Here is a 17,421-nt window from a genome sequence, read left to right on the forward strand (position 1 = left end):
GCACCTTGTTAGATCTGTTGATGATCCCCGTCGGTAGATTTAGTAAGGGGCAGACCCTTGCTCCGTACGGCTGTTTCTGAATCGGTGATCACCTTGTTAGATCTCTTGATGATCCCCGTGGGTAGATTTAGTAAGGGGCAGACCCTTGCTCCGTACGGCTGTTTCTGAATCAGTGAGCACCTTGTTAGATCTATTGATGATCCCCATGGGTAGATGGAGTAAGGGGCAGACCCCTGCTCTGTACGGCTGTTTCTGAATCAGTGAGCACCTTGTTAGATCTATTGATGATCCCCGTGGGTAGATTTAGTAAGGGGCAGACCCTTGCTCCGTACGGCTGTTTCTGAATCGGTGAGCACCTTGTTAGATCTATTGATGATCCCCGTGGGTAGATTTAGTAAGGGGCAGACCCTTGCTCCGTACGGCTGTTTCTGAATCAGTGATCACCTTGTTAGATCTATTGATGATCCCCATGGGAAGATGGAGTAAGGGGCAGACCCCTGCTCTGTATGGCTGTTTCTGAATCGGTGATCACCTTGTTAGCTCTATTGATGATCCCCATGGGTAGATGGAGTAAGGGGCAGACCCTTGCTCCGTACGGCTGTTTCTGAATCGGTGATCACCTTGTTAGATCTATTGATGATCCCCATGGGTAGATGGAGTAAGGGGCAGACCCTTGCTCCGTACGGCTGTTTCTGAATCGGTGATCACCTTGTTAGATCTATTGATGATCCCCATGGGTAGATGGAGTAAGGGGCAGACCCTTGCTCCGTACGGCTGTTTCTGAATCGGTGATCACCTTGTTAGATCTATTGATGATCCCCATGGGTAGATGGAGTAAGGGGCAGACCCTTGCTCCGTACGGCTGTTTCTGAATCGGTGATCACCTTGTTAGATCTATTGATGATCCCCATGGGTAGATGGAGTAAGGGGCAGACCCTTGCTCCGTACGGCTGTTTCTGAATCGGTGATCACCTTGTTAGATCTATTGATTATCCCCGTGGGTAGATTTAGTAAGGGGCAGACCCTTGCTCCGTACGGCTGTTTCTGAATCGGTGATCACCTTGTTAGATCTATTGATGATCCCCATGGGTAGATGGAGTAAGGGGCAGACCCTTGCTCCGTACGGCTGTTTCTGAATTGGTGATCACCTTGTTAGCTCTATTGATGATCCCCATGGGTAGATGGAGTAAGGGGCAGACCCTTGCTCCGTACGGCTGTTTCTGAATCGGTGATCACCTTGTTAGCTCTATTGATGATCCCCATGGGTAGATGGAGTAAGGGGCAGACCCTTGCTCCGTACGGCTGTTTCTGAATCATTGAGTACGTTGTTAGATCTCTTGATGATCCACGTGGGTAGATTTAGTAAGGGGCAGACCCTTGCTCCGTACGGCTGTTTCTGAATCGGTGAGCCCCTTGTATTGATAGTTCTGCTCCCGCTTTTTCATGGTGGCTGGGGTGAGATTTTCTCTTGCCTTTTCTGTTGCCCGTGGTGGCGCCTGCCTCCTCTCCTTTTTGTATTGGAATAAGCGGTGCTATAATAGTAATGTCCATGTCTGTAATGAATAGCGTCGTTGATAACCAATATCTCATTATTTGTGTCCATCCTTCTACCTGTCGTGTGACCGCTCTTTCTCCAGGTGGGTTTCATGCTTTCCTTCTGCCAGGTGTAAACCTGTCCACTCCGATAATCCTCCATACCAAGTTATTCTGTCTGGATATATGTCGCAGGGTAAAGCACTTTCAAGAGTTCTATGAGATTCAGCATCTTTGCACCGATGTCATTGATTCAGTGCTTGAGAAAGGCTCCGTGTGCGCTATGACGGCGCCATGCCATACGGGTCTGGAGAAATCCACCTATTCACTCGGAGGAAATGGAGGGCTGCTTTCCTTTTTTCCTAGAATGAAGTTGGGCACATATTGGGTGAACTGCTGAGGGCCTGTGCACCCACAATTATAGTGCTGTGCCATGTTTTCCCCTATGTCTATCCATATATATCCCAGTATGGTCACTGTCAAGTACGTAATTAATTTTTTTTGTTTTACTCCCTTATATAGTGTCATTAATTCTACAGCTTTTCACACATCATCTCTGTCCCCATTGGGGCTCACAATTTAAATTCCCTATCAGTTTTTGGAGCTTGGAAGGAAATCAGAGACCCTGGAGTAAACCCACGCAAAGACGGGGAGAACATACAAACTAACTCTTTGCAGATGTCCTTGGTTAGGTTTGAACCCTGGACCTCGGCACTGCATAGTGACACTGCTAACCAGTGAGCCACTGTGCTGCCCAATAGCAAAAGAAACTACCGTATATACGCGAGTATAAGCCGAGATTTTCAGCCCAATTTTTAGGCTGAAAGTCCCCCTCTCTGCTTATACTCGAGTCATTCCCAGGGGGTCGGAGGGGGAGGGGGAGCGGCAGCTGTGTAATAATACTCACCTGCTCCTGGCGTGGTCCCTGCACGTCCCTTGTTCCCGGGCGCCGGCAGCTTCTTCCTGTAGTGAGTGGTCACATGGTACCGCTCATTACAGTAATGAATATGACCCGGCTCCACTCCCATAGGGGCGGAGCCGCATATTCATTACTGTAATGAGCGGTAACGGTGACCGCTCACTGCAGGAAGAAGCTGACAGGGAACAGACATGCAGGGACCGCGCCAGGAGCAGGTGAGTATAACGCAGTGCTCTATATTCACCTGCTCCCCGTTCCACCATCGGCGCCGCTGCGTCTTCCGCGTCCTCTGCAGTGACGCTCAAGACAGAGGGCGCGATGACGCGATTAGTGCACCCTCTGCCTGAACATCAGTGCGGAAGACGGGAAGACACAGCGGCGGTCGGTGGTGGAGTGTGGAGCAGGTGAATATAGCAAGTGCCGGGGGCCTGAGCGACGAGAGGGGAGTATGTGATTTTTTTTTTTTTTTTTTTTTTAATCGCAGCAACAGCAAATGGGTCAAATATCTGTATGGAGCATCTTATGGGGCCATAATCCACATTTGTGGAGCATTTTATGGGGCATATTTTAATATGGAGCATCTTATGGGGCCCATCATAAACTGTATGGAGCATTATATGGGGCTCCTGATTCAATATGGATATTCACAAACACTTAACTACTGATGTCTCAATTAATTTTACTTTTATTTTTGAAATTTACCGGTAGCTGCTGCATATCCCACCCTAGGCTTATACTCGAGTATATACGGTACTTGCTGCCACCACAGATCTATTACATTTTATACATTTAATCTACGAGGATAGGTAGTGTTTATAAAAATATACAAAGATTTTATAAAATGGGAACAAAACAATGCGGTATATACAATTTCATAAAATAAAAAGGAATAACGAAAATGAATTCCTAGAGCTGATGTTGCAGGGATGGCTCTTATCTTTATGGAGGGAACCACTTCGGTTAGGAAAATGGCCATTCTCACAGAGAACTATCTTATTCTTCCAGAATAAACAATGACAGAAGTCCAAACTGGTTTTTATTAGGTCCAGGTTATGCGCACAGACCTCCCCTTGAGGGCTTGTTGTGTGATTGAGATCCTGAACTTTCAGGATATCTTTGCCCTTGGAGGTCCCAGGTGGGAGATACTGTCATTGTTTTCTATCACGATTTTACCTTTCTATAGAGATAAAACACGGCACGAATAGCATCTTCCATCGGAGTGTTCAGTTAGAGGGGTTACAGTAGTGAGTGAATGTGTTATGTTTGTCCCTTCATTGCAACGCCAATAATGTATATCCCATAAATATGGGATCAATATTAACCCCAATATTCATCACTGACCAGCGGCTCCAAAGCCATTGGATGGTCAGCTATTGAGAATCTGTCTTCCTGCTGAAGTTGATGGTGAGATGCCCGATCACTGTGCACACCCATAGGAGCTGGTATTTTATGGCTAGTGCACTCGGAGACATTGGTGTCCGTGGTCGTCTATAACACAGTGCTGACCTCAGAGGAGCCCTGGTCTCCATTTCGTTGCTGCAGTCAGTAGCTCCCAGGAATGGCTTCCAGCTCTCTGCCTGTCAGGAATGTGCTGGGAAGTTGGGAAAGTGAACATCGTTGACCGACAATCCCATTGCAGCAGTCTCCGATCAGTGGTGACGGTGTGAGATCTGTTGGTTGTGGTCGTCCTGACGGTCGCTCTCTATCTGCAGATTACCGGTGTGATCCTACTGACTGTGGGCGTTTGGGGAAAAGTCAGCTTAGATGTCTACTTCTCACTGCTGAATGAAAAAGCCATCAATGTGCCGTACGTCCTGATTGGCACCGGGGCTGTGATCGTCCTGCTGGGGACCTTTGGTTGCTTTGCCACCTGCCGCGCCAGTACCTGGATGCTGAAACTGGTAAGGACATGTGTGTGCGCGGCGTGGACAGCAATGGGCATGAATGGGCGCGGGGCAGCTATGGGTGTGGGGTGGTTAGCTGTGGGCGCGGGGCGGAGTAGCTGTGGGCGCGGGGCGGAGTAGCTGTGGGCGCGTGGCAGGATAGCTATGAGCACGGGTGCGGGGTAGCTTTGGGCGCGGGGTGATTAGCTATGGGCGCGTGGCTGGATAGCTATGGGCACGGGTCGGGGTAGCTATGGGCGCGGTAGCTATGGGCGCGGGGCGGGTTAGCTATGGGCGCGTGGCAGGATAGCTATGGGCACGGGACGGGGTAGCTATGGGCGCGGGGTGGGGTAGCTATGGGCGCGAATGACAGTGGGCGCTAGGCGGGATACCTATGGGCGTGAATGGCAGTGGGCGCAAATGGCAGTGGGCACGGGGCAGATAGCTATGGGCGTGTGGCGGGATAGCTATGGGCACGGGCGTATAGCTATGCCGCGAATGGCAGTGGGCGCGGGGCGAATGGCAGTGGGTGCAGGGCGAATGGCAGTGGGCGCGGGGCGGATAGCAGTGGGGCGCGGGGTGGATAGCTGTGGCCGCGAATGGCAGTGGGCGCGGGGCGGATAGCAGTGGGGCGCGGGGTGGATAGCTATGGGCGCGGGGCGAATGGCAGTGGGCGCGGGGCGAATGGCAGTGGGGCGCGGGGTGGATAGCTGTGGCCGCGAGGCGGATGGCAGTGGGCGCGGTGCGGATAGCAGTGGGCGCGGGGCGAATGGCAGTGGGCGCGGGGCGAATGGCAGTGGGCGCGGGGCGAATGGCAGTGGGCGCGAGGCGGATGGCAGTGGGCGCGAGGCGGATAGCTATGGGCGTGGGCGAATGGCAGTGGGCGTGGGCGAATGGCAGTGGGGCGCGGGGTGGATAGCTGTGGCCGCGAGGCGGATGGCAGTGGGCGCGAGGCGGATGGCAGTGGGCGCGGGGCGGATAGCAGTGGGCGCGGGGCGAATGGCAGTGGGCGCGGGGCGAATGGCAGTGGGCGCGAGGCGGATGGCAGTGGGCGCGGGGCGGATAGCTATGGGCGTGGGCGAATGGCAGTGGGCGTGGGTCTCCATGTAGGTGCGATGACTGATTTGCGGCAGACACACACTGATAGCGGCTCTTTCTGTTTCCAGTACGCCATGTTCCTGTCTCTCATCTTCCTTATTGAATTGGTGGCGGCCATTGTGGGACTAGTCTTCAGACATGAGGTGAGATTGCACACAGAGTGGGCACAATGAGGGGGTGGTCCTGGCACAGAGCGGACCCTCAGGAAGGCCGTTCTTTTCTGTGTAGAAGCTGATTTTCCAGCACTGACACTTGATTTCTGGCTCCGTTTAGTGCAGGGATCTTTTCTGGGACCCTCATAGATATTCTTCCTAATGTCACATCCCGTCTTCGTGTGTTTTCACCATGGCCCGGTCCAGTGCGGCTCCTCGCACTAATACTGATCACGTTATGGATTCCTTGTTCTGCCTCTATTAGACTTAGTTATGGGGCGTTCACCGGACATTTGTGGTATGGCTGATAGATGCAGGTCTTACCTCTACCTCCTGTAGAGGACGGGAGACCCCCCGACTGCCTCCATAACTCCCATAGATGTGACACTGCCTCCTGTAGAGGACGGGAGACCCCCCGACTGCCTCCATAACTCCCATAGATGTGACAATACCTCCTGTAGAGGACGGGAGACCCCCCGACTGCCTCCATAACTCCCATAGATGTGACACTGCCTCCTGTAGAGGACGGGAGACCCCCCGACTGCCTCCATAACTCCCATAGATGTGACACTACCTCCTGTAGAGGACGGGAGACCCCCCGACTGCCTCCATAACTCCCATAGATGTGACACTACCTCCTGTAGAGGACGGGAGATCCCCCGACTGCCTCCATAAGTCCCATAGATGTGACACTGCCTCCTGTAGAGGACGGGAGACCCCCCGACTGCCTCCATAACTCCCATAGATGTGACACTGCCTCCTGTAGAGGACGGGAGTCCCCCGACTGCCTCCATAACTTCCATAGATGTGACACTGCCTCCTGTAGAGGACGGGAGACCCCCCGCCTGCCTCCATAACTCCCATAGATGTGACACTGCCTCCTGTAGAGGACGGGAGACCCCCCGACTGCCTCCATAACTCCCATAGATGTGACACTACCTCCTGTAGAGGACGGGAGACCCCCCGACTGCCTCCATAACTCCCATAGATGTGACACTGCCTCCTGTAGAGGACGGGAGTCCCCCGACTGCCTCCATAACTTCCATAGATGTGACACTGCCTCCTGTAGAGGACGGGAGACCCCCCGACTGCCTCCATAACTCCCATAGATGTGACACTGCCTCCTGTAGAGGACGGGAGACCCCCCGACTGCCTCCATAACTCCCATAGATGTGACACTGCCTCCTGTAGAGGACGGGAGATCCCCCGACTGCCTCCATAAGTCCCATAGATATGACACTGCCTCCTGTAGAGGACGGGAGACCCCCCGACTGCCTCCATAACTCCCATAGATGTGACACTGCCTCCTGTAGAGGACGGGAGACCCCCGACTGCCTCCATAACTCCCATAGATGTGACACTGCCTCCTGTAGAGGACGGGAGACCCCCCGACTGCCTCCATAACTCCCATAGATGTGACACTGCCTCCTGTAGAGGACGGGAGACACCCCGACTGCCTCCATAACTCCCATAGATGTGACACTGCCTCCTGTAGAGGACGGGAGTCCCCCGACTGCCTCCATAACTTCCATAGATGTGACACTGCCTCCTGTAGAGGACGGGAGACCCCCGCCTGCCTCCATAACTCCCATAGATGTGACACTGCCTCCTGTAGAGGACGGGAGATCCCCCGACTGCCTCCATAAGTCCCATAGATATGACACTGCCTCCTGTAGAGGACGGGAGACCCCCCGACTGCCTCCATAACTCCCATAGATGTGACACTGCCTCCTGTAGAGGACGGGAGACCCCCGACTGCCTCCATAACTCCCATAGATGTGACACTGCCTCCTGTAGAGGACGGGAGACCCCCCGACTGCCTCCATAACTCCCATAGATGTGACACTGCCTCCTGTAGAGGACGGGAGACCCCCGCCTGCCTCCATAACTCCCATAGATGTGACACTGCCTCCTGTAGAGGACGGGAGACCCCCCGACTGCCTCCATAACTCCCATAGATGTGACACTGCCTCCTGTAGAGGACGGGAGATCCCCCGACTGCCTCCATAAGTCCCATAGATGTGACACTGCCTCCTGTAGAGGACGGGAGACACCCCGACTGCCTCCATAACTTCCATAGATGTGACACTGCCTCCTGTAGAGGACGGGAGACCCCCCGACTGCCTCCATAACTCCCATAGATGTGACACTACCTCCTGTAGAGGACGGGAGACCCCCCGACTGCCTCCATAACTCCCATAGATGTGACACTGCCTCCTGTAGAGGACGGGAGTCCCCCGACTGCCTCCATAACTTCCATAGATGTGACACTGCCTCCTGTAGAGGACGGGAGACCCCCCGACTGCCTCCATAACTCCCATAGATGTGACACTGCCTCCTGTAGAGGACGGGAGACCCCCCGACTGCCTCCATAACTCCCATAGATGTGACACTGCCTCCTGTAGAGGACGGGAGATCCCCCGACTGCCTCCATAAGTCCCATAGATATGACACTGCCTCCTGTAGAGGACGGGAGACCCCCCGACTGCCTCCATAACTCCCATAGATGTGACACTGCCTCCTGTAGAGGACGGGAGACCCCCCGACTGCCTCCATAACTCCCATAGATGTGACACTGCCTCCTGTAGAGGACGGGAGACCCCCGCCTGCCTCCATAACTCCCATAGATGTGACACTGCCTCCTGCAGAGGACGGAGACCCCCCGACTGCCTCCATAACTCCCATAGATGTGACACTGCCTCCTGTAGAGGACGGGAGACCCCCCGACTGCCTCCATAACTCCCATAGATGTGACACTGCCTCCTGTAGAGGACGGGAGTCCCCCGACTGCCTCCATAACTTCCATAGATGTGACACTGCCTCCTGTAGAGGACGGGAGACCCCCCGACTGCCTCCATAGCTCCCATAGATGTGACACTGCCTCCTGTAGAGGACGGGAGACCCCCCGACTGCCTCCATAACTCCCATAGATGTGACACTGCCTCCTGTAGAGGACGGGAGATCCCCCGACTGCCTCCATAACTCCCATAGATGTGACACTGCCTCCTGTAGAGGACGGGAGACCCCCCGACTGCCTCCATAACTTCCATAGATGTGACACTGCCTCCTGTAGAGGACGGGAGACCCCCCCCCCCCGCCTGCCTCCATAACTCCCATAGATGTGACACTGCCTCCTGTAGAGGACGGGAGACCCCCCCCCCCCCCCGCCTGCCTCCATAACTCCCATAGATGTGACACTGCCTCCTATAGAGGACGGGAGACCCCCGCCTGCCTCCATAACTCCCATAGATGTGACACTGCCTCCTGTAGAGGACGGGAGACCCCCGCCTGCCTCCATAACTCCCATAGATGTGACACTGCCTCCTGTAGAGGACGGGAGACCGCCCGACTGCCTCCATAACTCCCATAGATGTGACACTGCCTCCTGTAGAGGACGGGAGACCCCCGCCTGCCTCCATAACTCCCATAGATGTGACACTGCCTCCTGTAGAGGACGGGAGATCCCCCGACTGCCTCCATAAGTCCCATAGATATGACACTGCCTCCTGTAGAGGACGGGAGACCCCCCGACTGCCTCCATAACTCCCATAGATGTGACACTGCCTCCTGTAGAGGATGGGAGACCCCCGACTGCCTCCATAACTCCCATAGATGTGACACTGCCTCCTGTAGAGGACGGGAGACCCCCCGACTGCCTCCATAACTCCCATAGATGTGATACTGCCTCCTGTAGAGGACGGGAGACCCCCGCCTGCCTCCATAACTCCCATAGATGTGACACTGCCTCCTGCAGAGGACGGAGACCCCCCGACTGCCTCCATAACTCCCATAGATGTGACACTGCCTCCTGTAGAGGACGGGAGACCCCCCGACTGCCTCCATAACTCCCATAGATGTGACACTGCCTCCTGTAGAGGACGGGAGACCCCCCGACTGCCTCCATAACTCCCATAGATGTGACACTGCCTCCTGTAGAGGACGGGAGATCCCCCGACTGCCTCCATAACTCCCATAGATGTGACACTGCCTCCTGTAGAGGACGGGAGACCCCCCGACTGCCTCCATAACTCCCATAGATGTGACACTGCCTCCTGTAGAGGACGGGAGACCCCCGACTGCCTCCATAACTCCCATAGATGTGACACTGCCTCCTGTAGAGGACGGGAGACCCCCCGACTGCCTCCATAACTCCCATAGATGTGACACTGCCTCCTGTAGAGGACGGGAGACCCCCGCCTGCCTCCATAACTCCCATAGATGTGACACTGCCTCCTGTAGAGGACGGGAGACCGCCCGACTGCCTCCATAACTCCCATAGATGTGACACTGCCTCCTGTAGAGGACGGGAGACCCCCGCCTGCCTCCATAACTCCCATAGATGTGACACTGCCTCCTGTAGAGGACGGGAGATCCCCCGACTGCCTCCATAAGTCCCATAGATATGACACTGCCTCCTGTAGAGGACGGGAGACCCCCCGACTGCCTCCATAACTCCCATAGATGTGACACTGCCTCCTGTAGAGGATGGGAGACCCCCGACTGCCTCCATAACTCCCATAGATGTGACACTGCCTCCTGTAGAGGACGGGAGACCCCCCGACTGCCTCCATAACTCCCATAGATGTGATACTGCCTCCTGTAGAGGACGGGAGACCCCCGCCTGCCTCCATAACTCCCATAGATGTGACACTGCCTCCTGCAGAGGACGGAGACCCCCCGACTGCCTCCATAACTCCCATAGATGTGACACTGCCTCCTGTAGAGGACGGGAGACCCCCCGACTGCCTCCATAACTCCCATAGATGTGACACTGCCTCCTGTAGAGGACGGGAGACCCCCCGACTGCCTCCATAACTCCCATAGATGTGACACTGCCTCCTGTAGAGGACGGGAGATCCCCCGACTGCCTCCATAACTCCCATAGATGTGACACTGCCTCCTGTAGAGGACGGGAGACCCCCCGACTGCCTCCATAACTCCCATAGATGTGACACTGCCTCCTGTAGAGGACGGGAGACCCCCGACTGCCTCCATAACTCCCATAGATGTGACACTGCCTCCTGTAGAGGACGGGAGACCCCCCGACTGCCTCCATAACTCCCATAGATGTGACACTGCCTCCTGTAGAGGACGGGAGACCCCCGCCTGCCTCCATAACTCCCATAGATGTGACACTGCCTCCTGCAGAGGACGGAGACCCCCCGACTGCCTCCATAACTCCCATAGATGTGACACTGCCTCCTGTAGAGGACGGGAGACCCCCCGACTGCCTCCATAACTCCCATAGATGTGACACTGCCTCCTGTAGAGGACGGGAGACCCCCCCCCCCCCCCGCCGCCTGCCTCCATAACTCCCATAGATGTGACACTGCCTCCTATAGAGGACGGGAGACCCCCGCCTGCCTCCATAACTCCCATAGATGTGACACTGCCTCCTGTAGAGGACGGGAGACCCCCCGACTGCCTCCATAACTCCCATAGATGTGACACTGCCTCCTGTAGAGGACGGGAGACCCCCGCCTGCCTCCATAACTCCCATAGATGTGACACTGCCTCCTGTAGAGGACAGGAGACCCCCCGACTGCCTCCATAACTCCCATAGATGTGACACTGCCTCCTGTAGAGGACGGGAGACCCCCGACTGCCTTCATAACTCCCATAGATGTGACACTGCCTCCTGTAGAGGACGGGAGTCCCCCGACTGCCTCCATAACTCCCATAGATGTGACACTGCCTCCTGTAGAGGACGGGAGACCCCCCGACTGCCTCCATAACTCCCATAGATGTGACACTGCCTCCTGTAGAGGACGGGAGACCCCCCCGACTGCCTCCATAACTCCCATAGATGTGACACTGCCTCTTGTAGAGGACGGGAGACCCCCGCCTGCCTCCATAACTCCCATAGATGTGACACTGCCTCCTGCAGAGGACGGAGACCCCCGACTGCCTCCATAACTCCCATAGATGTGACACTGCCTCCTATAGAGGACGGAGACCCCCGACTGCCTCCATAACTCCCATAGATGTGACACTGCCTCCTGTAGAGCAGGGGTCCCCAACTCCAGTCCTCAAGGCCCACCAACAGGTCATGTTTTCAGGATTTCCTTTGCATTGCACAGGTGATGCAATTATTACCTGGGCAAGACTAAGGAAATCCTGAAAACATGACATGTTGGTTGGGCCTTGAGGACTGGAGTTGGGGACCCCTGCTGTAGAGGACCGGAGTCCTCCGCCTGCCTCCATAACTCCCATAAATGTGACCTCCTCCTGTAGAGGACGGGAGACCCCCGACTGCCTCCATAACTCCCATAGATGTGACACTGCCTCCTGTAGAGGACGGGAGACCCCCGCCTGCCTCCATAACTCCCATAGATGTGACATTGCCTCCTGTAGAGGACGGAGACCCCCGACTGCCTCCATAACTCCCATAGATGTGACACTGCCTCCTGTATAGGACGGAGACCCCCGCCTGCCTCCATAACTCCCATAGATGTGACACTGCCTCCTGTAGAGGACGGGAGACCCCCGACTGCCTCCATAACTCCCATAGATGTGACACTGCCTCCTGTAGAGGACGGGAGACCCCCGCCTGCCTCCATAACTCCCATAGATGTGACACTGCCTCCTGTAGAGGACGGGAGATCCCCCGACTGCCTCCATAAGTCCCATAGATATGACACTGCCTCCTGTAGAGGACGGGAGACCCCCCGACTGCCTCCATAACTCCCATAGATGTGACACTGCCTCCTGTAGAGGATGGGAGACCCCCGACTGCCTCCATAACTCCCATAGATGTGACACTGCCTCCTGTAGAGGACGGGAGACCCCCCGACTGCCTCCATAACTCCCATAGATGTGATACTGCCTCCTGTAGAGGACGGGAGACCCCCGCCTGCCTCCATAACTCCCATAGATGTGACACTGCCTCCTGCAGAGGACGGAGACCCCCCGACTGCCTCCATAACTCCCATAGATGTGACACTGCCTCCTGTAGAGGACGGGAGACCCCCCGACTGCCTCCATAACTCCCATAGATGTGACACTGCCTCCTGTAGAGGACGGGAGACCCCCCGACTGCCTCCATAACTCCCATAGATGTGACACTGCCTCCTGTAGAGGACGGGAGATCCCCCGACTGCCTCCATAACTCCCATAGATGTGACACTGCCTCCTGTAGAGGACGGGAGACCCCCCGACTGCCTCCATAACTCCCATAGATGTGACACTGCCTCCTGTAGAGGACGGGAGACCCCCGACTGCCTCCATAACTCCCATAGATGTGACACTGCCTCCTGTAGAGGACGGGAGACCCCCCGACTGCCTCCATAACTCCCATAGATGTGACACTGCCTCCTGTAGAGGACGGGAGACCCCCGCCTGCCTCCATAACTCCCATAGATGTGACACTGCCTCCTGCAGAGGACGGAGACCCCCCGACTGCCTCCATAACTCCCATAGATGTGACACTGCCTCCTGTAGAGGACGGGAGACCCCCCGACTGCCTCCATAACTCCCATAGATGTGACACTGCCTCCTGTAGAGGACGGGAGACCCCCCCCCCCCCCCCCCGCCGCCTGCCTCCTTAACTCCCATAGATGTGACACTGCCTCCTATAGAGGACGGGAGACCCCCGCCTGCCTCCATAACTCCCATAGATGTGACACTGCCTCCTGTAGAGGACGGGAGACCCCCCGACTGCCTCCATAACTCCCATAGATGTGACACTGCCTCCTGTAGAGGACGGGAGACCCCCGCCTGCCTCCATAACTCCCATAGATGTGACACTGCCTCCTGTAGAGGACAGGAGACCCCCCGACTGCCTCCATGACTCCCATAGATGTGACACTGCCTCCTGTAGAGGACGGGAGACCCCCGACTGCCTCCATAACTCCCATAGATGTGACACTGCCTCCTGTAGAGGACGGGAGTCCCCCGACTGCCTCCATAACTCCCATAGATGTGACACTGCCTCCTGTAGAGGACGGGAGACCCCCCGACTGCCTCCATAACTCCCATAGATGTGACACTGCCTCCTGTAGAGGACGGGAGACCCCCCCGACTGCCTCCATAACTCCCATAGATGTGACACTGCCTCTTGTAGAGGACGGGAGACCCCCGCCTGCCTCCATAACTCCCATAGATGTGACACTGCCTCCTGCAGAGGACGGAGACCCCCGACTGCCTCCATAACTCCCATAGATGTGACACTGCCTCCTATAGAGGACGGAGACCCCCGACTGCCTCCATAACTCCCATAGATGTGACACTGCCTCCTGTAGAGCAGGGGTCCCCAACTCCAGTCCTCAAGGCCCACCAACAGGTCATGTTTTCAGGATTTCCTTTGCATTGCACAGGTGATGCAATTATTACCTGGGCAAGACTAAGGAAATCCTGAAAACATGACATGTTGGTTGGGCCTTGAGGACTGGAGTTGGGGACCCCTGCTGTAGAGGACCGGAGTCCTCCGCCTGCCTCCATAACTCCCATAAATGTGACCTCCTCCTGTAGAGGACGGGAGACCCCCGACTGCCTCCATAACTCCCATAGATGTGACACTGCCTCCTGTAGAGGACGGGAGACCCCCGCCTGCCTCCATAACTCCCATAGATGTGACATTGCCTCCTGTAGAGGACGGAGACCCCCGACTGCCTCCATAACTCCCATAGATGTGACACTGCCTCCTGTATAGGACGGAGACCCCCGCCTGCCTCCATAACTCCCATAGATGTGACACTGCCTCCTGTAGAGGACGGGAGACCCCCGACTGCCTCCATAACTCCCATAGATGTGACACTGCCTCCTGTAGAGGACGGGAGTCACTCGACTGCCTCCATAACTCCCATAGATGTGACACTGCCTCCTGTAGAGGACGGGAGACCCCCTGACTGCCCCCATAACTCCCATAGATGTGACACTGCCTCCTGTAGAGGACGGGAGACCCCCGACTGCCTCCATAACTCCCATAGATGTGACATTGCCTCCTGTAGAGGACGGGAGACCCCCCGACTGCCTCCATAACTCCCATAGATGTGACACTGCCTCCTGTAGAGGACGGGAGACCCCACGCCTGCCTCCATAACTCCCATAGATGTGACACTGCCTCATGTAGAGGACAGGAGACCCCCGCCTGCCTCCATAACTCCCATAGATGTGACACTGCCTCCTGTAGAGGACGGGAGACCCCCGACTGCCTCCATAACTCCCATAGATGTGACACTGCCTCCTGTAGAGGACGGGAGACCCCCGCCTGCCTCCATAACTCCCATAGATGTGACACTGCCTCCTGTAGAGGACGGGAGACCCCCGCCTGCCTCCATAACTCCCATAGATGTGACACTGCCTCCTGTAGAGGACGGGAGACCCCCGCCTGCCTCCATAACTCCCATAGATGTGACACTACCTCCTGTAGAGGACGGGAGACCCCCGCCTGCCTCCATAACTCCCACAGATGTGACACTGCCTCCTGTAGAGGACGGGAGACCCCCGCCTGCCTCCATAACTCCCATAGATGTGACACTGCCTCCTGTAGAGGACGGGAGACCCCCGCCTGCCTCCATAACTCCCATAGATGTGACACTGCCTCCTGTAGAGGACGGGAGACCCCCGCCTGCCTCCATAACTCCCATAGATGTGACCTCCTCCTGTAGAGGACGGGAGACCCCCGCCTGCCTCCATAACTCCCATAGATGTGACACTGCCTCCTGTAGAGGACGGGAGACCCCCGCCTGCCTCCATAACTCCCATAGATGTGACACTGCCTCCTGTAGAGGACGGGAGACCCCCCGCCTGCCTCCATAACTCCCATAGATGTGACACAGCCTCCTGTAGAGGACGGAGACCCCCGACTGCCTCCATAACTCCCATAGATGTGACACTGCCTCCTGTAGAAGACTGGAGACCCCCGCCTGCCTCCATAACTCCCATAGATGTGACACAGCCTCCTGTAGAGGACGGAGACCCCCGACTGCCTCCATAACTCCCATAGATGTGACACTGCCTCCTGTAGAGGACGGGAGACCCCCCGACTGCCTCCATAACTCCCATAGATGTGACACTGCCTCCTGTAGAGGACGGGAGTCCCCCGACTGCCTCCATAACTCCCATAGATGTGACACTGCCTCCTGTAGAGGACGGGAGACCCCCGCCTGCCTCCATAACTCCCATAGATGTGACCTCCTCCTGTAGAGGATGGGAGACCCCCCGACTGCCTCCATAACTCCCATAGATGTGACACTGCCTCCTGTAGAGGACGGGAGACCCCCGCCTGCCTCCATAACTCCCATAGATGTGACACTGCCTCCTGTAGAGGACGGAGACCCCCGACTGCCTCCATAACTCCCATAGATGTGACACTGCCTCCTGTAGAGGACGGGAGTCACCCGACTGCCTCCATAACTCCCATAGATGTGACACTGCCTCCTGTAGATGACGGGAGACCCCCCGACTGCCCCCATAACTCCCATAGATGTGACACTGCCTCCTGTAGAGGACGGGAGACCCCCGACTGCCTCCATAACTCCCATAGATGTGACACTGCCTCCTGTAGAGGACGGGAGTCCCCCGACTGCCTCCATAACTCCCATAGATGTGACACTGCCTCCTGTAGAGGACGGGAGACCCCCGCCTGCCTCCATAACTCCCATAGATGTGACACTGCCTCCTGTAGAGGACGGGAGACCCCCGACTGCCTCCATAACTCCCATAGATGTGACACTGCCTCCTGTAGATGACGGGAGACCCCCCGACTGCCCCCATAACTCCCATAGATGTGACACTGCCTCCTGTAGAGGACGGGAGTCCCCCGACTGCCTCCATAACTCCCATAGATGTGACACTGCCTCCTGTAGAGGACGGGAGACCCCCGACTGCCTGCATAACTCCCATAGATGTGACACTGCCTCCTGTAGAGGACGGGAGACCCCCGACTGCCTCCATAACTCCCATAGATGTGACACTGCCTCCTGTAGAGGACGGGAGACCCCCCGACTGCCCCCATAACTCCCATAGATGTGACACTGCCTCCTGTAGAGGACGGGAGTCCCCCGACTGCCTCCATAACTCCCATAGATGTGACACTGCCTCCTGTAGAGGACGGGAGACCCCCCGACTGCCTCCATAACTCCCATAGATGTGACACTGCCTCCTGTAGAGGACGGGAGACCCCCGACTGCCCCCATAAGTCCCATAGATGTGACACTGCCTCCTGTAGAGGACGGGAGACCCCCGCCTGCCTCCATAACTCCCATAGATGTGACACTGCCTCCTGTAGAGGACGGGAGACCCCCCGACTGCCCCCATAACTCCCATAGATGTGACACTGCCTCCTGTAGAGGACGGGAGACCCCCCGACTGCCTCCATAACTCCCATAGATGTGACACTGCCTCCTGCAGAGGACGGGAGACCCCCCGCCTGCCTCCATAACTCCCATAGATGTGACACTGCCTCCTATAGAGGACGGAGACCCCCGACTGCCCCCATAACTCCCATAGATGTGACACTGCCTCCTGTAGAGGACGGGAGACCCCCGACTGCCTCCATAACTCCCATAGATGTGACACTGCCTCCTGTAGAGGACGGGAGACCCCCCGACTGCCTCCATAACTCCCATAGATGTGACACTGCCTCCTGTAGAGGACGGGAGACCCCCCGCCTGCCTCCATAACTCCCATAGATGTGACACTGCCTCCTATAGAGGACGGAGACCCCCGACTGCCCCCATAACTCCCATAGATGTGACACTGCCTCCTGTAGAGGACGGGAGACCCCCGCCTGGCTCCATAACTCCCATAGATGTGACACTGCCTCCTGTAGAGGACCGGAGACCCCCGCCTGCCTCCATAACTTCCATAGATGTGACACTGCCTCCTGTAGAGG

At 56.3% G+C, this 17,421-nt stretch overlaps 1 protein-coding gene across 1 annotated transcript in view; it reads left to right on the plus strand.

Annotated features, from left to right (window-relative positions):
- Window positions 1-17,421, plus strand: part of TSPAN6 (tetraspanin 6) — a 114,143-nt gene that overhangs the window by 86,961 nt on the left and 9,761 nt on the right. Inside the window, exons 2-3 of the mRNA XM_069746075.1 lie at window positions 4,165-4,353; window positions 5,502-5,576. Of these exons, the coding sequence (XP_069602176.1) occupies window positions 4,165-4,353; window positions 5,502-5,576 (264 nt within the window). The remainder of the gene's footprint in view (window positions 1-4,164; window positions 4,354-5,501; window positions 5,577-17,421) is intronic.

The sequence above is a fragment of the Ranitomeya imitator genome, chromosome 2, assembly GCF_032444005.1.
Source record: "Ranitomeya imitator isolate aRanImi1 chromosome 2, aRanImi1.pri, whole genome shotgun sequence".
NCBI lineage: Eukaryota > Metazoa > Chordata > Amphibia > Anura > Dendrobatidae > Ranitomeya > Ranitomeya imitator.